General features: G+C 35.6%; 2 protein-coding genes and 1 long non-coding RNA gene across 4 annotated transcripts in view; 1 reads left to right on the plus strand and 2 right to left on the minus strand.

Moving 5' to 3' along the window:
- Nucleotides 1-74: 74 nt before the first annotated feature.
- On the minus strand, nt 75-901 carry LOC112212741. The gene is made up of 2 exons (XR_002946551.2): nt 258-901; nt 75-224 (listed from the first exon to the last, which is right to left on the minus strand). It is a non-coding gene; the product is annotated as an uncharacterized LOC112212741 (long non-coding RNA).
- Nucleotides 902-3,715: 2,814 nt separating this feature from the next.
- LOC112212742 lies at nt 3,716-7,751 on the plus strand. The gene is made up of 6 exons (XM_024367160.2): nt 3,716-3,733; nt 4,187-4,519; nt 5,078-5,448; nt 5,680-6,028; nt 6,383-6,463; nt 6,587-7,751. Exons 1-6 carry the CDS (start codon nt 3,716-3,718, stop codon nt 7,190-7,192), a joined length of 1,758 nt encoding a protein of 585 aa, XP_024222928.1. The 3' UTR covers nt 7,193-7,751.
- A 4,779-nt stretch (nt 7,752-12,530) lies between these two features.
- Nucleotides 12,531-17,884, minus strand: part of LOC100746016 (glypican-4) — a 135,018-nt gene continuing 129,664 nt past the window's right edge. For both annotated transcript variants that reach the window (XM_003488909.4, XM_033320377.1), the window contains exons 4-8: nt 17,162-17,410; nt 16,671-16,839; nt 15,843-16,239; nt 15,315-15,484; nt 12,531-13,452 (exon numbers count right to left, since the gene is read on the minus strand). In XM_003488909.4, the coding sequence (XP_003488957.1) occupies nt 13,115-13,452; nt 15,315-15,484; nt 15,843-16,239; nt 16,671-16,839; nt 17,162-17,410 (1,323 nt within the window). In that variant the 3' untranslated portion in view covers nt 12,531-13,114. The remainder of the gene's footprint in view (nt 13,453-15,314; nt 15,485-15,842; nt 16,240-16,670; nt 16,840-17,161; nt 17,411-17,884) is intronic.

Here is a 17,884-nt window from a genome sequence, read left to right on the forward strand (position 1 = left end):
TTCTTTTTCCTTGTTTTTCTTTTTTTTGCATTTTTCAAATTCTGCTGGTAATTATCACGACGATATCCAATTTATTTTTGCTAGTTTTGTACTTAAAAAGAAAAGACAAAAATTAAAGACTGAATTTGAGTAGAAATCGAACGAGATTTTGTTTACGAATCTGCACGTGGTAGAATATTCACGATAAATCTGTTCAAGTCTACGATGTGGACAGTTTGGACGATCTGGAGGTTTCGTGGTCGCTTGTCACAATCGACGATCTGGATCGTTCGTGAATGCTTATCACAATACATAGCAAGCAGTATCGCTGTTTTTGTATAGAATATACGATTGTTTCAATAAGGAAATTCAACATTTTAATCTTTCTAATTTTTTTAACTTCTTTGGACTTTAGGATGGTAATTTCGTCGCTGATCTTATGAAGATTGTTATAATCGTTGATTGATTGTTGTTGTTATTTGTAGATTTGTGTGCATTATACGTTAATATGATCGAAAGAACGTTGTGTTCGTAAAAATTAATGATCCTGTTCAATCTTTGTTCTCGAAACATCTGTAATCAGCTCCCTCAATTTTACTTTCTTGCGCATGAATAAGAATAAACAAAATTCAAATTTACGCGTAAAGAATTGTATCTTTGCACAGTATCTCTTTGTTGAAAGTAAATGTTTATTTGTTGACCAATAATACTGATCTAATTCTTGGTAGCCAAAGACGTAGAAAATAGAAAATTGCATGTTGAAGTTATATACTTCTAAAAAAATCAAATAACAAATCCGTAAAATGGAAACATATAAAGAATCGAGTACAAAGGGTTTCAAATACAAGTTTTATACTCTAATTGCCGGAAAGAGGAAATTTACAATTGCGCGCTCGACGTTCTCGCAATCATTGAGAATTTCACTAATTTTCACTTATATGTATATAAATCTTGCTTGCCATCGAACTGAGACACATTGAAATCCTTCTCGTTTTACAATGAATTCTTCTGTCACAATTCGTATCATTTCCATTTCATTCATCCGCAATAAAAGAGCTTCACGAAAGAACTATACAAGAAAATTTGCAAAGAGATCAAGCCGGCATTCTTCCGTCCGTTCAGTATTTAATTCTTGTCTCTTTCTTTCACCACTCTAAATACGTACACGACAAGTTCTCAAAATTCATTGGCTTACATTGTTGTACATGGAGTTGCTCATGTATCATCAAAGTGAGGGAAAAACAGAGACGTGTGCTCGCCTTGGACTTTTCCGTGATTCAATTGCGCGATCCTTTCTTACGAACTTTTACGAAAGCATGGTAACGATGATAGATAAATCGAAAGAAACATGTAGATACTGACCGAATCGTACATTAGGAAGTAAGTACGCGTATCTTCATCCCCTCATTACGTACAGGTTGCTATTTTATTTACTTCTTTCCATTCATTAACATTCACGTTAGTCAAATGTTTTTTAACTGCTTCTTATCTTTTTCTGCATTATGGTGTATTTCTTGAGTAAGTTGGGAGACAAGTCTGCTTACAGACATCCCAAATGTAAATTCGGCTTGTCCTGTACAAAACTAGGATGCGCGTTCTCTCATCCCGCACAGCAGTGCAAGTATCATTCATTCTGCATGAAATCAGCGTATCCATATTCTCACCCGATGCCGGTTGCTGTGGAGGCGTCTAGTCAGAGGACGAAGTTCACGTGGCGCAGACAAGATTGAGTCGTACTACATTACAAACGATGTACAAATTTCTTCTCTACATGTAGGCCAATTCTTCCCCACCGGACAGGTGTTTGTTATAAAAAGAATCTGTCTAATACGATAACACGGTAATGAAATGTTTGTGCCATTCCGTAGATACGGAACTAATAATATTATTTTGATTCACAATAGTTTGTTCCATGTCTCATTACTATGAGTAATGAATGGGCTTAGAATATATTCTGTAAATACGAAGATACATAAAATTTTTTAATTTGTCAAAGGGATAAACAAGAAGAAAGATATAGATCACAATGCAACAAGAAACTAAAATTTCCTTCACTGTCGTTGGAATTTTATTCGAGATCTATTCTTAAAACTAGCGCTTGATCGTATTCTTAGTGTATTGATATCTGTATTAGAAATGGTACCTTAATCGCCATTGCAATATACCATTAATCAAGTGCCTACGAAGTGAAATATAAATATTCTGTGGTACAAGATTAAGAATAGAAATTTGTGCGAGTCGTAACGAATATGAAATTCTTTTATTCTCCCTAATTATCAAATATTATTGTATTAACACGTTCGTCGCCACGTCGATCATATCGGTGCGACGGGTATACTTTCGTGGGCGCCCCGTCACCAACGTATTTTAATTAAATATACGATATTATATATAGCATATGCAACGTAAAAATATTGAAAACACATTTCGAAACACATACTTTTTACTAATTTATATTCTGAATAATATATTATATTATTCTATATCGCATGATATTCGTTAAAACATTCCAAACACATTTGGGGTGATTTTGGACATTTCGACCAAGAGTTGTAGACTTCGTCTTTACTACTTCCCTCACTTTCAAATGCAGGGTGTTTGATAACTGCTGGTGCAAGCGGAAAGGAGGCCATTCTACGCGAAATAAGAAGTCGAAAATATAGAATAAAAATTTTTTTTAATTTCTTTTTTTAATTTTTCCATCGAGACAACGATCTACAGTGAGATCCGTTATAACGTTTTTTCGCGTAGAATCACTCCCCTTTCCGCTTGTACCACCAGTTATCAATCACCCTGTATATTTTCACACCGTTTACTGAACATTTTGAGGATGAAAAAATCACTGATGTACGTCTCACTAGTATGCTCCTCGATTAAATGAAAGATCTCAGATATTTGCCATGAGATACCTCGGAATACTCTAGCTGGAAAGCTCATCGCTTTTTCCATTTGAGAACTAAATAATCTTTTCTTTTGCAACGAATCGAAGGCGATAAACATTGAATTACCGCTGTCGCTCTATTTACGTTTGCGTACCGACGGTCGGATTTGGGCCCCGCAGGAAACTTAGCCGAATCACGCAGGGCGACGAACGTGTTAAATATTCACGAATGCAATTACGAAGTCTTCAAAATTATCACTGAATAGTTGCTCGCAACATGAATATAACTTGTTTAATCCAGCTCCAAATAAAATAAAGATAATAATTATAGTAGAACAATAATATTTTGCACGAGAAAATTTCAGAAAATACCCTTTCTGCCGTTCCGTCCAGTTTTCTTTCAAGGATCGCGACTAGCCTAACGAATCCCGTTAAATCGTGAGATGTGCCTTCATCCCAAATATATAGTCGCGAATTCCATCATCGCGATAACTTTTCGTTAAGAAGAGTACGTGACTGTTTGTTCGTCTATCTGAAGCTCTCAATGTTATGCCTATTTCTCAATAAATCATAAGTAATATTACTAAAATAATTTCCATTTATTCATCAATCCTTCTCTTCTATAATTATACTATATTTTCAAATAATATTAATATTACCATGTTAATATTAATATTGATATATCTTCAAATTCATCGTAATTGATTTCTCTTTGGTATGCTCAATTACTTGTACCAATTGGTAAATTTCGTAGCACGAATAACGAGCATATTCAAAGATTTATCATTGATAAAGACGCGGAGCGACTCGATATTTCATGTCTTTAATTAGCCAAACGGTAAAACAACGCTAGCAATGGAAGAAATTTGGCAGGTAAGCATTACTGTCCTATACCGTACCGTGCAAAGGAGTATTGGCCAATCAGCTGGTAGTGGGGAGGCGGACAGCTCATCCTTCTTCGAAGGGCTACGGGTCCAAAGTACCAAATCCGTAATAAAATTTCCTATTAGTCCCGCACTTGCAGTCGTAGTAATAACATCGGTACCTAGACAGAAAGATGTCGAGAAAATCGGCTGCACGTAAGAGAAAGCAAGTGAGCTCCAAACGAGTGAGATCCAAGCGAGTGCGCACCAAGCGAGTGAGCTCTATGCAGGGCAAGGAGACGAAAGATCGGATTATGGTACGTACCCCTTTTTCTCTTAAAGATTTTGATCAAAGTGAAATTCATTCGACCATCAACATTAATTCTCCGTTACTTTTCCTTTATAAGGCAGATATTTTGGAATTCATTGAGATGAATTAAAAATGTAATTGTTAAAATTGCAGGAATATGCTATCATCCCCGAATGTCAGGATCGGTCATACTCTGAAAAAGAATATACAACTTCTCGGGAGGAGAAGATGTGGGATCCGAATGTGAATGTGGAGGGTTGGTTCTATCACTATACTCTGGTAGCCCGAACTGCTTTAACATTGAAGCAGCAACATGAGGGCATTCCAGACACGGATGCAATAGAAAACTCGTGTTCTGATGTTGCGGAACAATACATATCGGATGTTCTTCACGACATCAACTATGAGCCGCACGAAGCGCTGCAAATGATATGTATTCAAGATATACCGCAGAAAGTCCTTAACAAATGGAAGCCAGAGGATATGGTAAGTATCGTACAGTTGATTTTATATCGGGAGTCGAATATTAGAATATTAATAATTTGGCGATCAAATTGAATCGATTATGACAATACAATAAAAATTTCCAATTTTTACACTAACGTACAACGTTTCATATTTCAAAGTAGATTCTTTAAAGAATTTTAATTGATATCATATATCTCGTAGCGTTGTCTTTTTTTATTTGTTACTATACCTGTGCTTATATTTAATAGTGGAAACTCTATTAGAATGAATTCGCTCTTGGAATATAAAAAAAACTCTTCTACGCCATTGTAGTTTCTTTTGACGAAGAATTAAACATTTTAATCTTTTTGTTGTTGCGTTTTGATGTTACAGCAACTCTTCACGGATGGCATCATGAAATACGGCAAGAATTTTTCAATCATTAGGAGGAAGATGGTTCCGCATAAACGAGTAGTAAGTTTATTTTCCTACTGCGATAGCTTTTCATAATGTATTTTTTGTCTACCCCTTTTCAATTCGTCTCCAAGAATTAATTTCAAAGAATAAACGAAAACATCTCCAACTTTGTGTTCGCAGGAAGATTTTACCCCCTTCTACTACGTGTGGAAACGAAGCAGTATGGCAGAAGCTTGGAGAAAGTCTCGTGCGATAATTAAAGCCAAAAAACGTAAAATGGAGGAGGAACGTCTTAGGAAACAGTCGAATAACAAACCTCCTTGTAATCTGTCGAATGGCAGAGTTATAAGCATTACTGTCCTATACCGTACCGTGCAAAGGAGTATTGGCCAATCAGCTGGTAGTGGGGAGGCGGACAGCTCATCCTTCTTCGAAGGGCTACGGGTCCAAAGTACCAAATCCGTAATAAAATTTCCTATTAGTCCCGCACTTGCAGTCGTAGTAATAACATCGGTACCTAGACAGAAAGATGTCGAGAAAATCGGCTGCACGTAAGAGAAAGCAAGTGAGCTCCAAACGAGTGAGATCCAAGCGAGTGCGCACCAAGCGAGTGAGCTCTATGCAGGGCAAGGAGACGAAAGATCGGATTATGGTACGTACCCCTTTTTCTCTTAAAGATTTTGATCAAAGTGAAATTCATTCGACCATCAACATTAATTCTCCGTTACTTTTCCTTTATAAGGCAGATATTTTGGAATTCATTGAGATGAATTAAAAATGTAATTGTTAAAATTGCAGGAATATGCTATCATCCCCGAATGTCAGGATCGGTCATACTCTGAAAAAGAATATACAACTTCTCGGGAGGAGAAGATGTGGGATCCGAATGTGAATGTGGAGGGTTGGTTCTATCACTATACTCTGGTAGCCCGAACTGCTTTAACATTGAAGCAGCAACATGAGGGCATTCCAGACACGGATGCAATAGAAAACTCGTGTTCTGATGTTGCGGAACAATACATATCGGATGTTCTTCACGACATCAACTATGAGCCGCACGAAGCGCTGCAAATGATATGTATTCAAGATATACCGCAGAAAGTCCTTAACAAATGGAAGCCAGAGGATATGGTAAGTATCGTACAGTTGATTTTATATCGGGAGTCGAATATTAGAATATTAATAATTTGGCGATCAAATTGAATCGATTATGACAATACAATAAAAATTTCCAATTTTTACACTAACGTACAACGTTTCATATTTCAAAGTAGATTCTTTAAAGAATTTTAATTGATATCATATATCTCGTAGCGTTGTCTTTTTTTATTTGTTACTATACCTGTGCTTATATTTAATAGTGGAAACTCTATTAGAATGAATTCGCTCTTGGAATATAAAAAAAACTCTTCTACGCCATTGTAGTTTCTTTTGACGAAGAATTAAACATTTTAATCTTTTTGTTGTTGCGTTTTGATGTTACAGCAACTCTTCACGGATGGCATCATGAAATACGGCAAGAATTTTTCAATCATTAGGAGGAAGATGGTTCCGCATAAACGAGTAGTAAGTTTATTTTCCTACTGCGATAGCTTTTCATAATGTATTTTTTGTCTACCCCTTTTCAATTCGTCTCCAAGAATTAATTTCAAAGAATAAACGAAAACATCTCCAACTTTGTGTTCGCAGGAAGATTTTACCCCCTTCTACTACGTGTGGAAACGAAGCAGTATGGCAGAAGCTTGGAGAAAGTCTCGTGCGATAATTAAAGCCAAAAAACGTAAAATGGAGGAGGAACGTCTTAGGAAACAGTCGAATAACAAACCTCCTTGTAATCTGTCGAATGGCAGAGTTATGACGCGCAGCGCGACTGCCGCTGCGAAACTCGCTCTCCAAAATAGCGAGGGGACAGATAACGACAGTAAGTCGTCTACATCGACAAGTCCATCGGAGAAGGACGAAAAAACTTCTAGTACAGCAGAGTCCACGGATTCTCCGGGGGAACATGTCCAAAAAACGGAAAATGGATTACCCGAATCTGCTATCTTGGAAAAGTCTCCGATGAAGAACAAGCAAATTTCTGATAGCTGTGGAAAACAAAGAGCTAAAAGGAAATTGTCAATCCCACGCAAAATCGTTAACTTCGATGAAAAATCTGCGGATGAAGCCGAGGAAATTAAGTGCGTCCCAGCACCCATTATACCGCAGTGGAAAAGACAAAGAAGAATGAAGAACACGTTGTTTAATAATATTCGAGCGTATATCAGTGTGATTTGCAATTGCCAATGTAAATAGTTAGTTTCAATTAGATCTGATGAACTTTTGTACCATTTTATAAGACACAACGAAAGAGCAAAATAATTGAAACATATTATCATTATAAGTTGTTACGGATTTTGCGAAATACTCGGATATTTTGGGAATTGAAGAAGTTGGTGTCAGTACAAGACAGTTCCCTAGTAGTTAATTTATATAGGTGTGCATTATTGCCACAATTAAGCAATTTTGTATAATTTAGTACTTATAACTTAGTATGTATATCTTTTCATTTAGATATTTTTCTCGACGTGCAATACACTTCACCCAGTAAGCAACATCGGAGTGTGATATTGTTAGAATTTTTATTCATGTTTGTAGTATATGATGGTCAAGAAATTGTCGATGAAAGGGCGAAAGTAATCTACTGCATTTTTAAATATTCCACTTTTATTGCATACGATCTGTGTCATTAAATGAAATCCTTTGTAATTAGATGCTAGCACACTGTAAGCATGTAACAGCGAGATTTTCTTGAGACGAGGCGCCGCGTGTTTGGAATATGGTGTATGGATGTATGTGTTTCTGTATGAGAGAGTATGACACAATCATTCCTTTTTTCGCGTTCGAAACTCGCCCCCTTGCGGATTTGCACAATTGTAACCATCCTACTACTAATAAAACGCTTCATAAACAGCATATTCGTATTTCTTTTTATACCACCCTTATCCTTACACATATAACATAAGAATTCTTTTACAGAGAATTTTCCAATTGCGGGATAGGTTACATATCTTAATCAGTTAAAAAAAAAAAAATAAAAAAAAAGAACGAGATATTAAACACGAATATATGATAAATTAAAACTTAAAAAAAAAACGGTCCAGTAGCATGCCGTTTACTAGAAAGGGCTTGAGACAACGATGTTAGCCGTTATTTAAGACAATGTGCAGGCTGCCAACGAAAGCTCACTGCGAGGATGACGCATCGCCGTTTTTTGTTCCACGGAAGTGGAGGAACACCTCTATTCTCTTAGTTACGATTAGTCTGTTACTCTAACGCGTTATTCTTTTTCCTTGTTTTTCTTTTTTTTGCATTTTTCAAATTCTGCTGCTAATTATCACGACGATACCCAATTTATTTTTGCTAGTTTTGTACTTAAAGAAAAGAAAAGACAAAAATTAAAGACTGAATTTGAGTAGAAATCGAACGAGATTTTGTTTACGAATCTGCACGTTGTAGAATATTCACGATAAATCTGTTCAAGTCTACGATGTGGACAGTTTGGACGATCTGGAGGTTTCGTGGTCGCTTGTCACAATATGTAGCAGGCAGTATCGCTGTTTTTGTATTGCCTTTTTTACGAATTTGTAACTATTGCGTTACGATTAATTGTATGAGGGATACTCGCTGTTCCATTTTCTCTGCCCAATTAAATTCCTTTTATTCGTTAAAGTTCCCGCAATTGGAATTTCACACAGAATTTTTATAGCGAATCACAATCCATTTTCTCTTGTAATTCTTTTACGCGATTTTCAGGAAACCATTGCACTCGTTAATAACAGAACAATGATCAGTAAAAATGGAACATACAACGTTTAAATTTAATCTGTGATTGATTTTCTGCTGCAAACTTTCCTCCGTTGGATCATTGTAATATTTTTATGCAACAGACGTGAAATTACATCTGCTACTCGGAAAGTTCTTCTTTCTCTTCTTTTGTTGTTTTCCAATACATCGTACGGATGGAACGTCATTTAAGAGATTCATGATCAAATTGAAAATTCACGTTGAATGTTATAAACGGCTCGGCCAAGTGCATTCGCATCTACACTTTCATTTTTACGGTCGCATGTATAAATTCTTAGTGTAAATTGGTAGATTATTAAGTATGATTAGCTGGTTACAGTGGGCTAGTCTAAAACAGAAAAGGGAAAGAAATATCACGTAATCTTAAAACGATCCTGCATCGAGATTCGACGAGTACGATCGTCGCGGAAATCTAGGCTGCTCGTTACTCTTTACAATGGCGAACAACGTAAATACGGTACTAGGAATAATAATAAAAAAAAACGTAAATGTATTTTATTCGAACGTTACTTGATTTAACTCCCTTGATACGAAATGGATCTGTCGAGAAACATAATCTTCTTTTTAGTCAAACTTTACTCCTACACAATTTTAAAATCTTTTAATTTTCGTTCTTTTACAGTAACTCTAACGTAAACGTAACGTGTAAGTAATTATGAATTATATATTTCTATTTCACCTGAGAGTAGTTCAAAGTCCTATAATTTGTAATTTTTTTTATATTTATTTAATTCCGGAGACATGGATAATTTAGGTTTGAAATTCTAAATGATTTAATTCATAGTTTCACAAATTATCGTAATTAAAATTTTATTATCAGGGGAGTTAAAGACGAATCATGCTCGATGCTATAAGATACTATTTAGCAATCACGTCGATGCGACAAAGCTGTTAAAACACAAGGGTTGCTCCTATTTATCGAACGTAAGGAACTCCCATAGTTTCAGGAAAGTTGTTTCAGTGGTCCATAATTCTTCCACGGTAAAAAAACCCTGTTCCCTGTCTTCGTATCCTTAAATCTTCTCTTTTTAACAAACTGAACACTACAACGAATGTTTAGTCTTGTACGCGTTCGAATTTTGGAAATAATTCTTAAGAAAATTTCAATACAACTTTTAAGGGGATCATCGAACGAATATCTGCCGAAAAGATTCTCTTTCAGCAGAGATGTAACATTTATAACTGAAATCTATTCGATTTTTAATGAAAATTAACCTACTTTGAGATTCTCTTCTTTCTTATTTCTACAGGATTTTCATATAATTACTGTGATCCTATTTCTCTGCTTTAAATGCAAAAAATATTTTTATTATAACTTACAGCTGAAAATTTACTATCTTTACGTCAAGTTAAATTCGAAATTCACACTGTTGAGATTGTGGTGTTCAACTTGTTAAACGTTCTTTCCTTTATCCAACAAGAATTCTACGCGATTCTATATACAGTGACTTTCGTTAATATTCGAAAACTATAGCGTTCTATCCATGTTTATTCTGTACATTTGATCATAATTAAATTAACGTATCTTTTATTTTCTCTGATAATAAAGCATGTATTCTTCCTAAATAATTTGTGGCGTAACAAATAATATATTCGGAAATGTGGTGTTCGTACGTCGGAAAAATCTTCAGACGCTTAATATTTATCCATATTTGTTGATTATACTTCTACAGCTTTGTTATACTTCACAAGCATATATTGAGCGAGATGTACAGCGTACTTCGAAATATCGGTTATTACTTAAAAATCATTGTCATCGGTCAGAAATTTTGAATATAAAACGGAAAAGCGAAGATACTTTTTCTGACGCGCGACGATTAGTCATTCTCAACCGTGAAAACAGGAAAGAGAGAGATAGGCAGTCTTTTAAATTTACAGATATTATGAAAAGATACGATAGCGAGGATAGAATAGATTGACTTCGTCAAAAGAGATGGCCAAAAATACTTGATGAACGGGATTAACGAGATAAAAATTTAGACATTTTCAAACGAAATCTAAAATAAAATGTAACTACAATGGACATTGAAAACACATTGAAATTTGATCGTGGTATAGTTCAAGGATACCAGTTATATAGTTGCCTTCGCGCGTTACATCCACCACCGTAATCATCGGATTTGATTCTAATCGAAAATGAGTATCATGCAAAATTATTCACAAAAAATTATGACAAACATGCCAAATCGATTACGACATGTAATAAAACAAAACGGGTATCCAGGAAATTGATATTTAAAAAATGTATATGATATATACATATGTATTTTTTATATAAAATCATTGTAGAAAATTAAATGTTCGAATATTTTTGCGACGTATAAATAATACATTTCTTAATATATTATTTGTAATGTCACAAATTATTTAGTTTAAATAAATAAAATTTGCGTTATCGTCAAGAAGAATATATGCTTTATTATCATAAAAAACAAAATATACGTTAGTTTAATTATGGTCAAATGTACAGAGTAGTAATGGATAGAATATTATAGTGTCCCCAATATTGATAGGAGTCACTGTACAAGCACAAGGTTCCTCTTTCTTTCTTTGCCTCGCGAAGCCACGTATTTTCTCAGACGAGCAGGAAAGAAGGAAAGAACCGTGTAATTTCCATTTCTAAACTTACCACTTGTCCCGAACGCAACGTATAATTTTTTATATTAATTTCACTTTGCAATAATTATAATAATTATAATAATATATATATATAATAATATAATTACAAATAATTATTCATAATATTTATTTGAATATTTTCACTAGATTTGTATAGAATATGTCCTTTCGCCCTCTTGTTTTAGGCTCGACGATGCCAGCGTGTGATAGCGGCCAACATCACTCGTTTACTTTTTTTACCTTTTTATTACATTTTTATTTTTTCTCTTTTTTTGTTTAATTTTATCACAGGAGCCTATTCTCGACCGCTCGTTCTACGCTTTGACTCGTTTCGTCGAGTTTCAATTGCTAGGACGATTTCATTCGAATGGCGGATGATAAAATATTATTTTAAATAAATAAAAAAAAAAAAAAAAAGAAAAAAATTGTCGAAGAAAAGTCTAAAATCGTAGATAAAAGAATATCGTCAAATAAATTTCTTTTACCGATCTGTACGATTAAAAAATCGGCCCTCGAGTTCGTCGAGCATTTTGCGTTATTTAACGATAATCAGTAAAAGATAATGAAAGTATATGAATCGTTTATCATACGTCAGCCATCGTCCTACATTCATAATTTTTCATTCGCCACAAACTTTCTTCTCTATTCACAACTCTTTAAACAACACTGATCAACAAGAGACGGTTCTCGAGTTAAAAAATAATCGATATCATCTCCTCGTGAAAACCGAAATAGTTTAATCGTCCTTCTTATTATTTTTTCTCCTTCATTTTATTTTGTTAAACACAAACATCAATGTTTCGTGTTTGTCGCCGAAATCTAAGATTCTGAGCGATCCTTTCGAACTTGACGCGATCGAAAATGTCTCGCCCTTCGAGCCATAAATATTTCAAACGTTTTCAGGAAAGGGCAGCTGGAAAAGGAAATACGACGCTCGATAGTCAGTCCTTGCGCTTCTCGTATACTTGCTTCCATGTGTCTTTCCTGTACGTTCAAGGCCATTTAGGTCCTCGATGTAGTTCCTGTTCTTCCTACGCCACTACATTTCAAAAGTTTACGATTGGTTCCGAGAATAGAATAATTAAGGTCCGGTTTTATTTGGCATAGTTCAATTTAGGATTGTATGACCATCTTGGAAATCTTGCAATTTGTTAATTGCAACATAATATGAATAGGTAAAAATCCGCGATATTTGAATTACAAATTTATATTCAATCGTACTTTCGATCATACTATACCAAACGAACCGAGAAACATACATCGAACCTAAATCGATCAATTCGAAAAATTTTACAATGGCGCAAGAGAAAATAGGAACTGGAAAATAAATTCCTAACTCTAATCCTTTTACAGTTGACCATGCCACTCTTCCTAAAGGCACGCTCGTCAGTCGTACAAAGGCCCGTAGGTCAGTTGCAAATATAATCCTCCATCAACGCTACCAGTCTTCCTCTCGAATTCCGGCGTCAGCAAAACATTAAGTTGTTCATCTCATTAATGGTCATTCGGGAATAATACCCCAATAAAGCAGGGTAAAACCGAGTACCCGTCATTGTAGAAAGCAAAAGAATGCTTTTCCTAATGGATGGAAAAGTACGCGTCGTTGGAAAGCGAGTTATCACTGTCCTTTCTCCTTTTTTTCTCGATTGGCTGGCGTGTTATAGCACTGTTCCAGTCGAGGTGGAGTCACGTAACGTTAAACGGAATATTTATTTACATCGTCCTGCATCGTTCTCCTCGGAAACCACATGATCACAGCCACTCGGTGAGGCAGCCACCGAACCACATCACCACTATGGGCACGAGATACGTTGTCAAAGCACGAGACAAAGATATTTTCTGTCTGCTCGCGCCATTGTCCACGCTGGACGTGCCATTGTTGTTGTTGATATTTGTCTTCTGCTCTATGTCTTTCCTGGGAGGCACGACTTCCGGATGATCGACGGGAGGAGATTGTTTCGGTGTTTCTGGCGGTGAAGATTTCGGTTCGTAGCCAGAGCCTTCCTTGAAACCATCCTCGTCGTCCGTGATCGGATCTTGATCCGGACCGTCCCCGGATCCACTTCCAGAACCGTTCCACTCGGTGTCTTCTAAAAATTAGATTGTCACCCGGTGACGGTGAGCTGATTAGTAAATTCTGAATATGGTATGGTGGCGATGGAGAGGAGAGGATTTCTTTTAGGAAAAGGTCTTCGAGTCTTTTTGCATGATGGTCGTGATCGATCGATTGGTGGATTTAAAAGTTGCGGAGGAGTTAGTCGAAGAGTTTAGTAGAAGGCGAAGTTTTTCTAGCACGTCCTACGCAGGTTTTCTTGAGATTTCGATTGCGTTATTCGATAGGTATTTTTAGGTTCCTTTAGGTCTTCATTGAAAATTTGTTAATTCGTGAAATTGGAAGATTTGAAGGAGTAAATAAAAAAGATTAGTAGGAGATTTGGAATTCTTCTCGGAGGTGTCGTGCAGGTTTTCTTGAGATTTCAATTATGTTGTTTAACCCTTTGCGAACTATCGCCGCATATATGCGTTCTGCGTAAGCCATCGATTTCGCAGAGAAACTCATACGCGTTCGTCCAAAAAAAAAAAAAAACTGATAGGATCAAAAGACTCATATGTATGTTATTTTATTTATCCTGTGGAGAATCTGTGCATGTACGCGTGGCTAGAATTTGACATCTATGAATGAAAAGCGTGTCTATGTAAATAAAAGTGACCTGGCAATTTTAAACGATTATCGCGGCAGCAGCTCGGACCCACGGTGCGGTCGATCGACTTTGAACCGTCCCGTCCGCCAAGGGTTAACAGGTATTTTTAGGTTTTTATACACAATGATGGAAAATCGATTCGAATCGATGAATTAGAAAGATGTGACAAAATAAATCGAAGAATTTAATAAAGAACTTGAATTTTTTATGAGCATGTTATACAGGTGTTTTTGAGGTTTCGTGTATATCATTTAGTAGGTATTTTTAGGCCGCTCTGATTCTTAATTTCGAGGATCCATTCGTGTTATCAGATTTGAAAATAAATGCGATAAAATCGAAAAGATCGCTTCTTTAAAGAATGAAGATAAACTAATTCTACGCACGTGTCACTTTCAAAAGATCTCAGCTAAGTTACAAAAAAAAGAAAATATATTTTGCTTTTTGACAGTGCACCAGGTGCACATATTCTTTATATATTACATATATTTTTTATATACTTTTTGTAATTCTATTACTCGTGAACTTGTAGTCGCTTTAATTGGCAAATTTGGAAATTGATTGACACGACGGTCAAAAAGAAAATTCCAAGAAAATTATTTTTTTAATCGCCGTTTACCGTGAACAGTGTCTCGAGATAAGATAAGTACACATTACAGTAGCCTGATAATTTGTTTCTTTTATTATGTTTTCGAGAAGATCTAGAACATAATTATTAGATAATAGATATTAGAATAGAAATTAAAATAGAACGTAATCTTCAATAAGATAAAACGCAATAAAAGTAGCATATCTTTTCTATTCATATCTGTCTATTTAAGAATTCGTTTATTTCTTCATTTCTTATAACGATCCTGGCAAATTATGACTGTATAAAAAAATGATAATTAGAACTGTCTTATAGAACCTACAATTAACAAGATAGATGCGCGGAATTTTACGATAAATTGTTTGTGTTTCAATGAGATATTCTAATTTAATCAACTCATTATTCGAAATCAACTAGCTTACCGCATTAACTGATATTGATTCTACGATTAAATCTACCGCTTACACGTTCCAGTATGTTTTTGCCAGTATATTCATTCGAAAATTTCTCTAATTACTTAAAAATATTATTCCACGAAATTTAGTATCAGATCGATTTGGATGAAATTTTTTGTTTTTGGATATTCTAACATAGTATCAATTTTATAAGGATAGTTGTGTTCGATGATATGGTAGATTAAACATTAGCGAAACAGATGGTTTACCTGTGTCTATCCAATCGACGTCCTGTCCATTGTACGCGGATTTTAGTCTGTTTGTGATAGTGGTCAATGCGAAGACCTGGTCCCTGACTATCGTCGGTCTTGTTCCAGTAACTCGTACCTCTGGATTCAATTTTTGTTCCTCTCCGTTCGACGACACTGGGTAAATGTATCTGAAACACGAGCAAGTGAAAAATAAACGATAAAATAAAAGATTTCAAATGGAACATCGATATTATATGGAATATTGATCAGTTTGAAAAGAAAAGTTCACGATTTTTTAAGAAACTAAAATTGAATTCCAGAGACAAGAAGATATAAACGCAAGAGTATCTATTGCTCTACTTCTGAGACACCTTGTATAATTATATTAAATTTAAATTTTATGTAATTTAATTTGATAATACAATTTCATTTACTATTATATTACAATTTAAATAAAATTAAGAAGAGGACTACACGGCTGGTAATTTCTATGAGAAAGAACAATAAAAAAGAATAAAAAAAAAATTATGTTTGTAAGACACTCACTTATCTACGTGTGTGCCGTTCCAACATTCCTTCGTATTGCTAGGAGGAACGACGAGTCCATCGTTGCAAACCTTATAGGGCAGATAAACCCAGAATTGTCTGGAATCTCTCACCCTCTGTCGTGTCTCTTTCACCAATTTGTCCAAAATAGCAGCACGATCGTCTGTTAGTGTTTCCTGATCAAAATTCAATGATTCGAGTTCCAACTCCCGATTGTCTCGACGTCTGCGTCTACCCAACACAGGTCGTCCGCATCCAGTGAACACCCTTTGTGAAACATCGTTGCTGTTCTCTTGGAAATTCATGATAGCCTCCGAAATTTTCAGGTTGATTGGTCGTACTAACATTTCGATGTTAAATGGACCCAACAGACGGTCAGCCACCTTGTCCACGGCCTCTGAAATTGGAGAAATGCAAGTTACAGAAAGAGAGCCGACTATAAAAATTATTGCAAAATGAATCGTATGATCAGAAGTCTGTGATGTACTCATTTTTCGAGGAATTTTTGCAGCAGCTACTCTGAATAGAAAATACAAAATTTCCTACAATTTGTGATCTTGCCCGAGTAAACAAATAAATAGAATCTTTTCATTCATTTCCTATCAACAATATTCCTTCAACGATTAACGATATTCCAAGAATTCCTGAAATCTTAAAATAAGGAATTTGGCGATTCTCTTTCTCGAACGTTATTTCTCGAGTCTTCTCTATTCCTCGGGCGATTGCTAATAAGCATAATATTTTGTGTACATGATACAAGGTAAGTCGATGAATTATATTCTCCAGCCTATATTTACCAAGAGAACAATGCGCGTGGAAATTACTCACCGACGAAGTGATTCCATTCAGCGTCCAGAGCCGCATGCTGAGCAAGGCAGCCCTTCATCACGTTGGCACACATGTCACCACAGGCTAACACGTTGCCCGCGATCCCGCTGCACGACGGACACACCGTCATTCTTGTGAGTGCAGCTGCACAATCGGCTGATGGTTTCAACTGTGAAAAGTCAGACGATTTTCTAGCTGTTCTTACGTTTGTCTTAGTTTATCGATTTTCTCGGGTTTTTTGCGCGTTTGTTTCTTGTGAAAAAATTTCACCGATGTTCGAAGATAGGGTTTAGGGTAGCGTAAGTATATTTTTATAATTAAAGAAATGTAAATTTCATAATCGAAGAAGGAATTTTTATAATTAAAGAAAAAATTTTTTTATTGTATTATACGCATTCTCATTATATCGCGTTATGGTTATTTCTTCCTTCGAGAATTTACATTTCTTACAAATGCATAAAACGAACGAAGAAGATGGATATTTCTCTTACCGACTGCATGTTCTTCAAGACATCCGCAGCCACCGTTAAGGCCTGACTAAAGGCTCTTGTCGCGACGAAAGACCTTTTGATTTGCACTCCTAATTTCTGAGGAACATCGCCGAACGGTCTGATTTCCTTCATATGTTCTCCCACACACTCCAAGTATTTATTGTCAAAGTTGTACTGACTGTTCAGCACCGTGAACATTTTCTGATAAAGAGTATTGAAAAAATTGTCCATGGTATCGTCGAGATCGACCTAGAAGAATAGAAATTATATCCGATATTAACGATCGATCTATGTTTTGTCTACAATCTCTAACTATTAACAAAACTAAACTGTAATCGATACATTAATCGAGCATTCCGTAACTTTCTCTTAAATCGTTCTTTTCCATTAAAAATGATACATTTTTACATATTCGAACGAAAGCGTTCAATTAAAAACAAATATATTATAAATAATAATTTTGACCAAATAATACACACAATGATCTTTTTGGAAACTAATAATCTAGCCTGGGAATAAACAAGCGTTTTTCCTTCTAAAAATACCTGATTTCAGAGGCCAGCTAATCGAACGAGCCCATGAAACAAAGAGCAACCCCCACGAGAGGCTATTCGGCTCGTCGATCAGCTATTCACGGGATGCTCCTTTTTAATTTCTATCCATCCCCGATATATTCCAGCACTGTCTCGATCGAAGGAATAATCCTGCGGCTCGACGGAACGT

This window comes from Bombus impatiens, unplaced genomic scaffold, assembly GCF_000188095.3.
Source record: "Bombus impatiens unplaced genomic scaffold, BIMP_2.2 scf_0298, whole genome shotgun sequence".
Classification (NCBI taxonomy): Eukaryota; Metazoa; Arthropoda; class Insecta; order Hymenoptera; family Apidae; genus Bombus; species Bombus impatiens.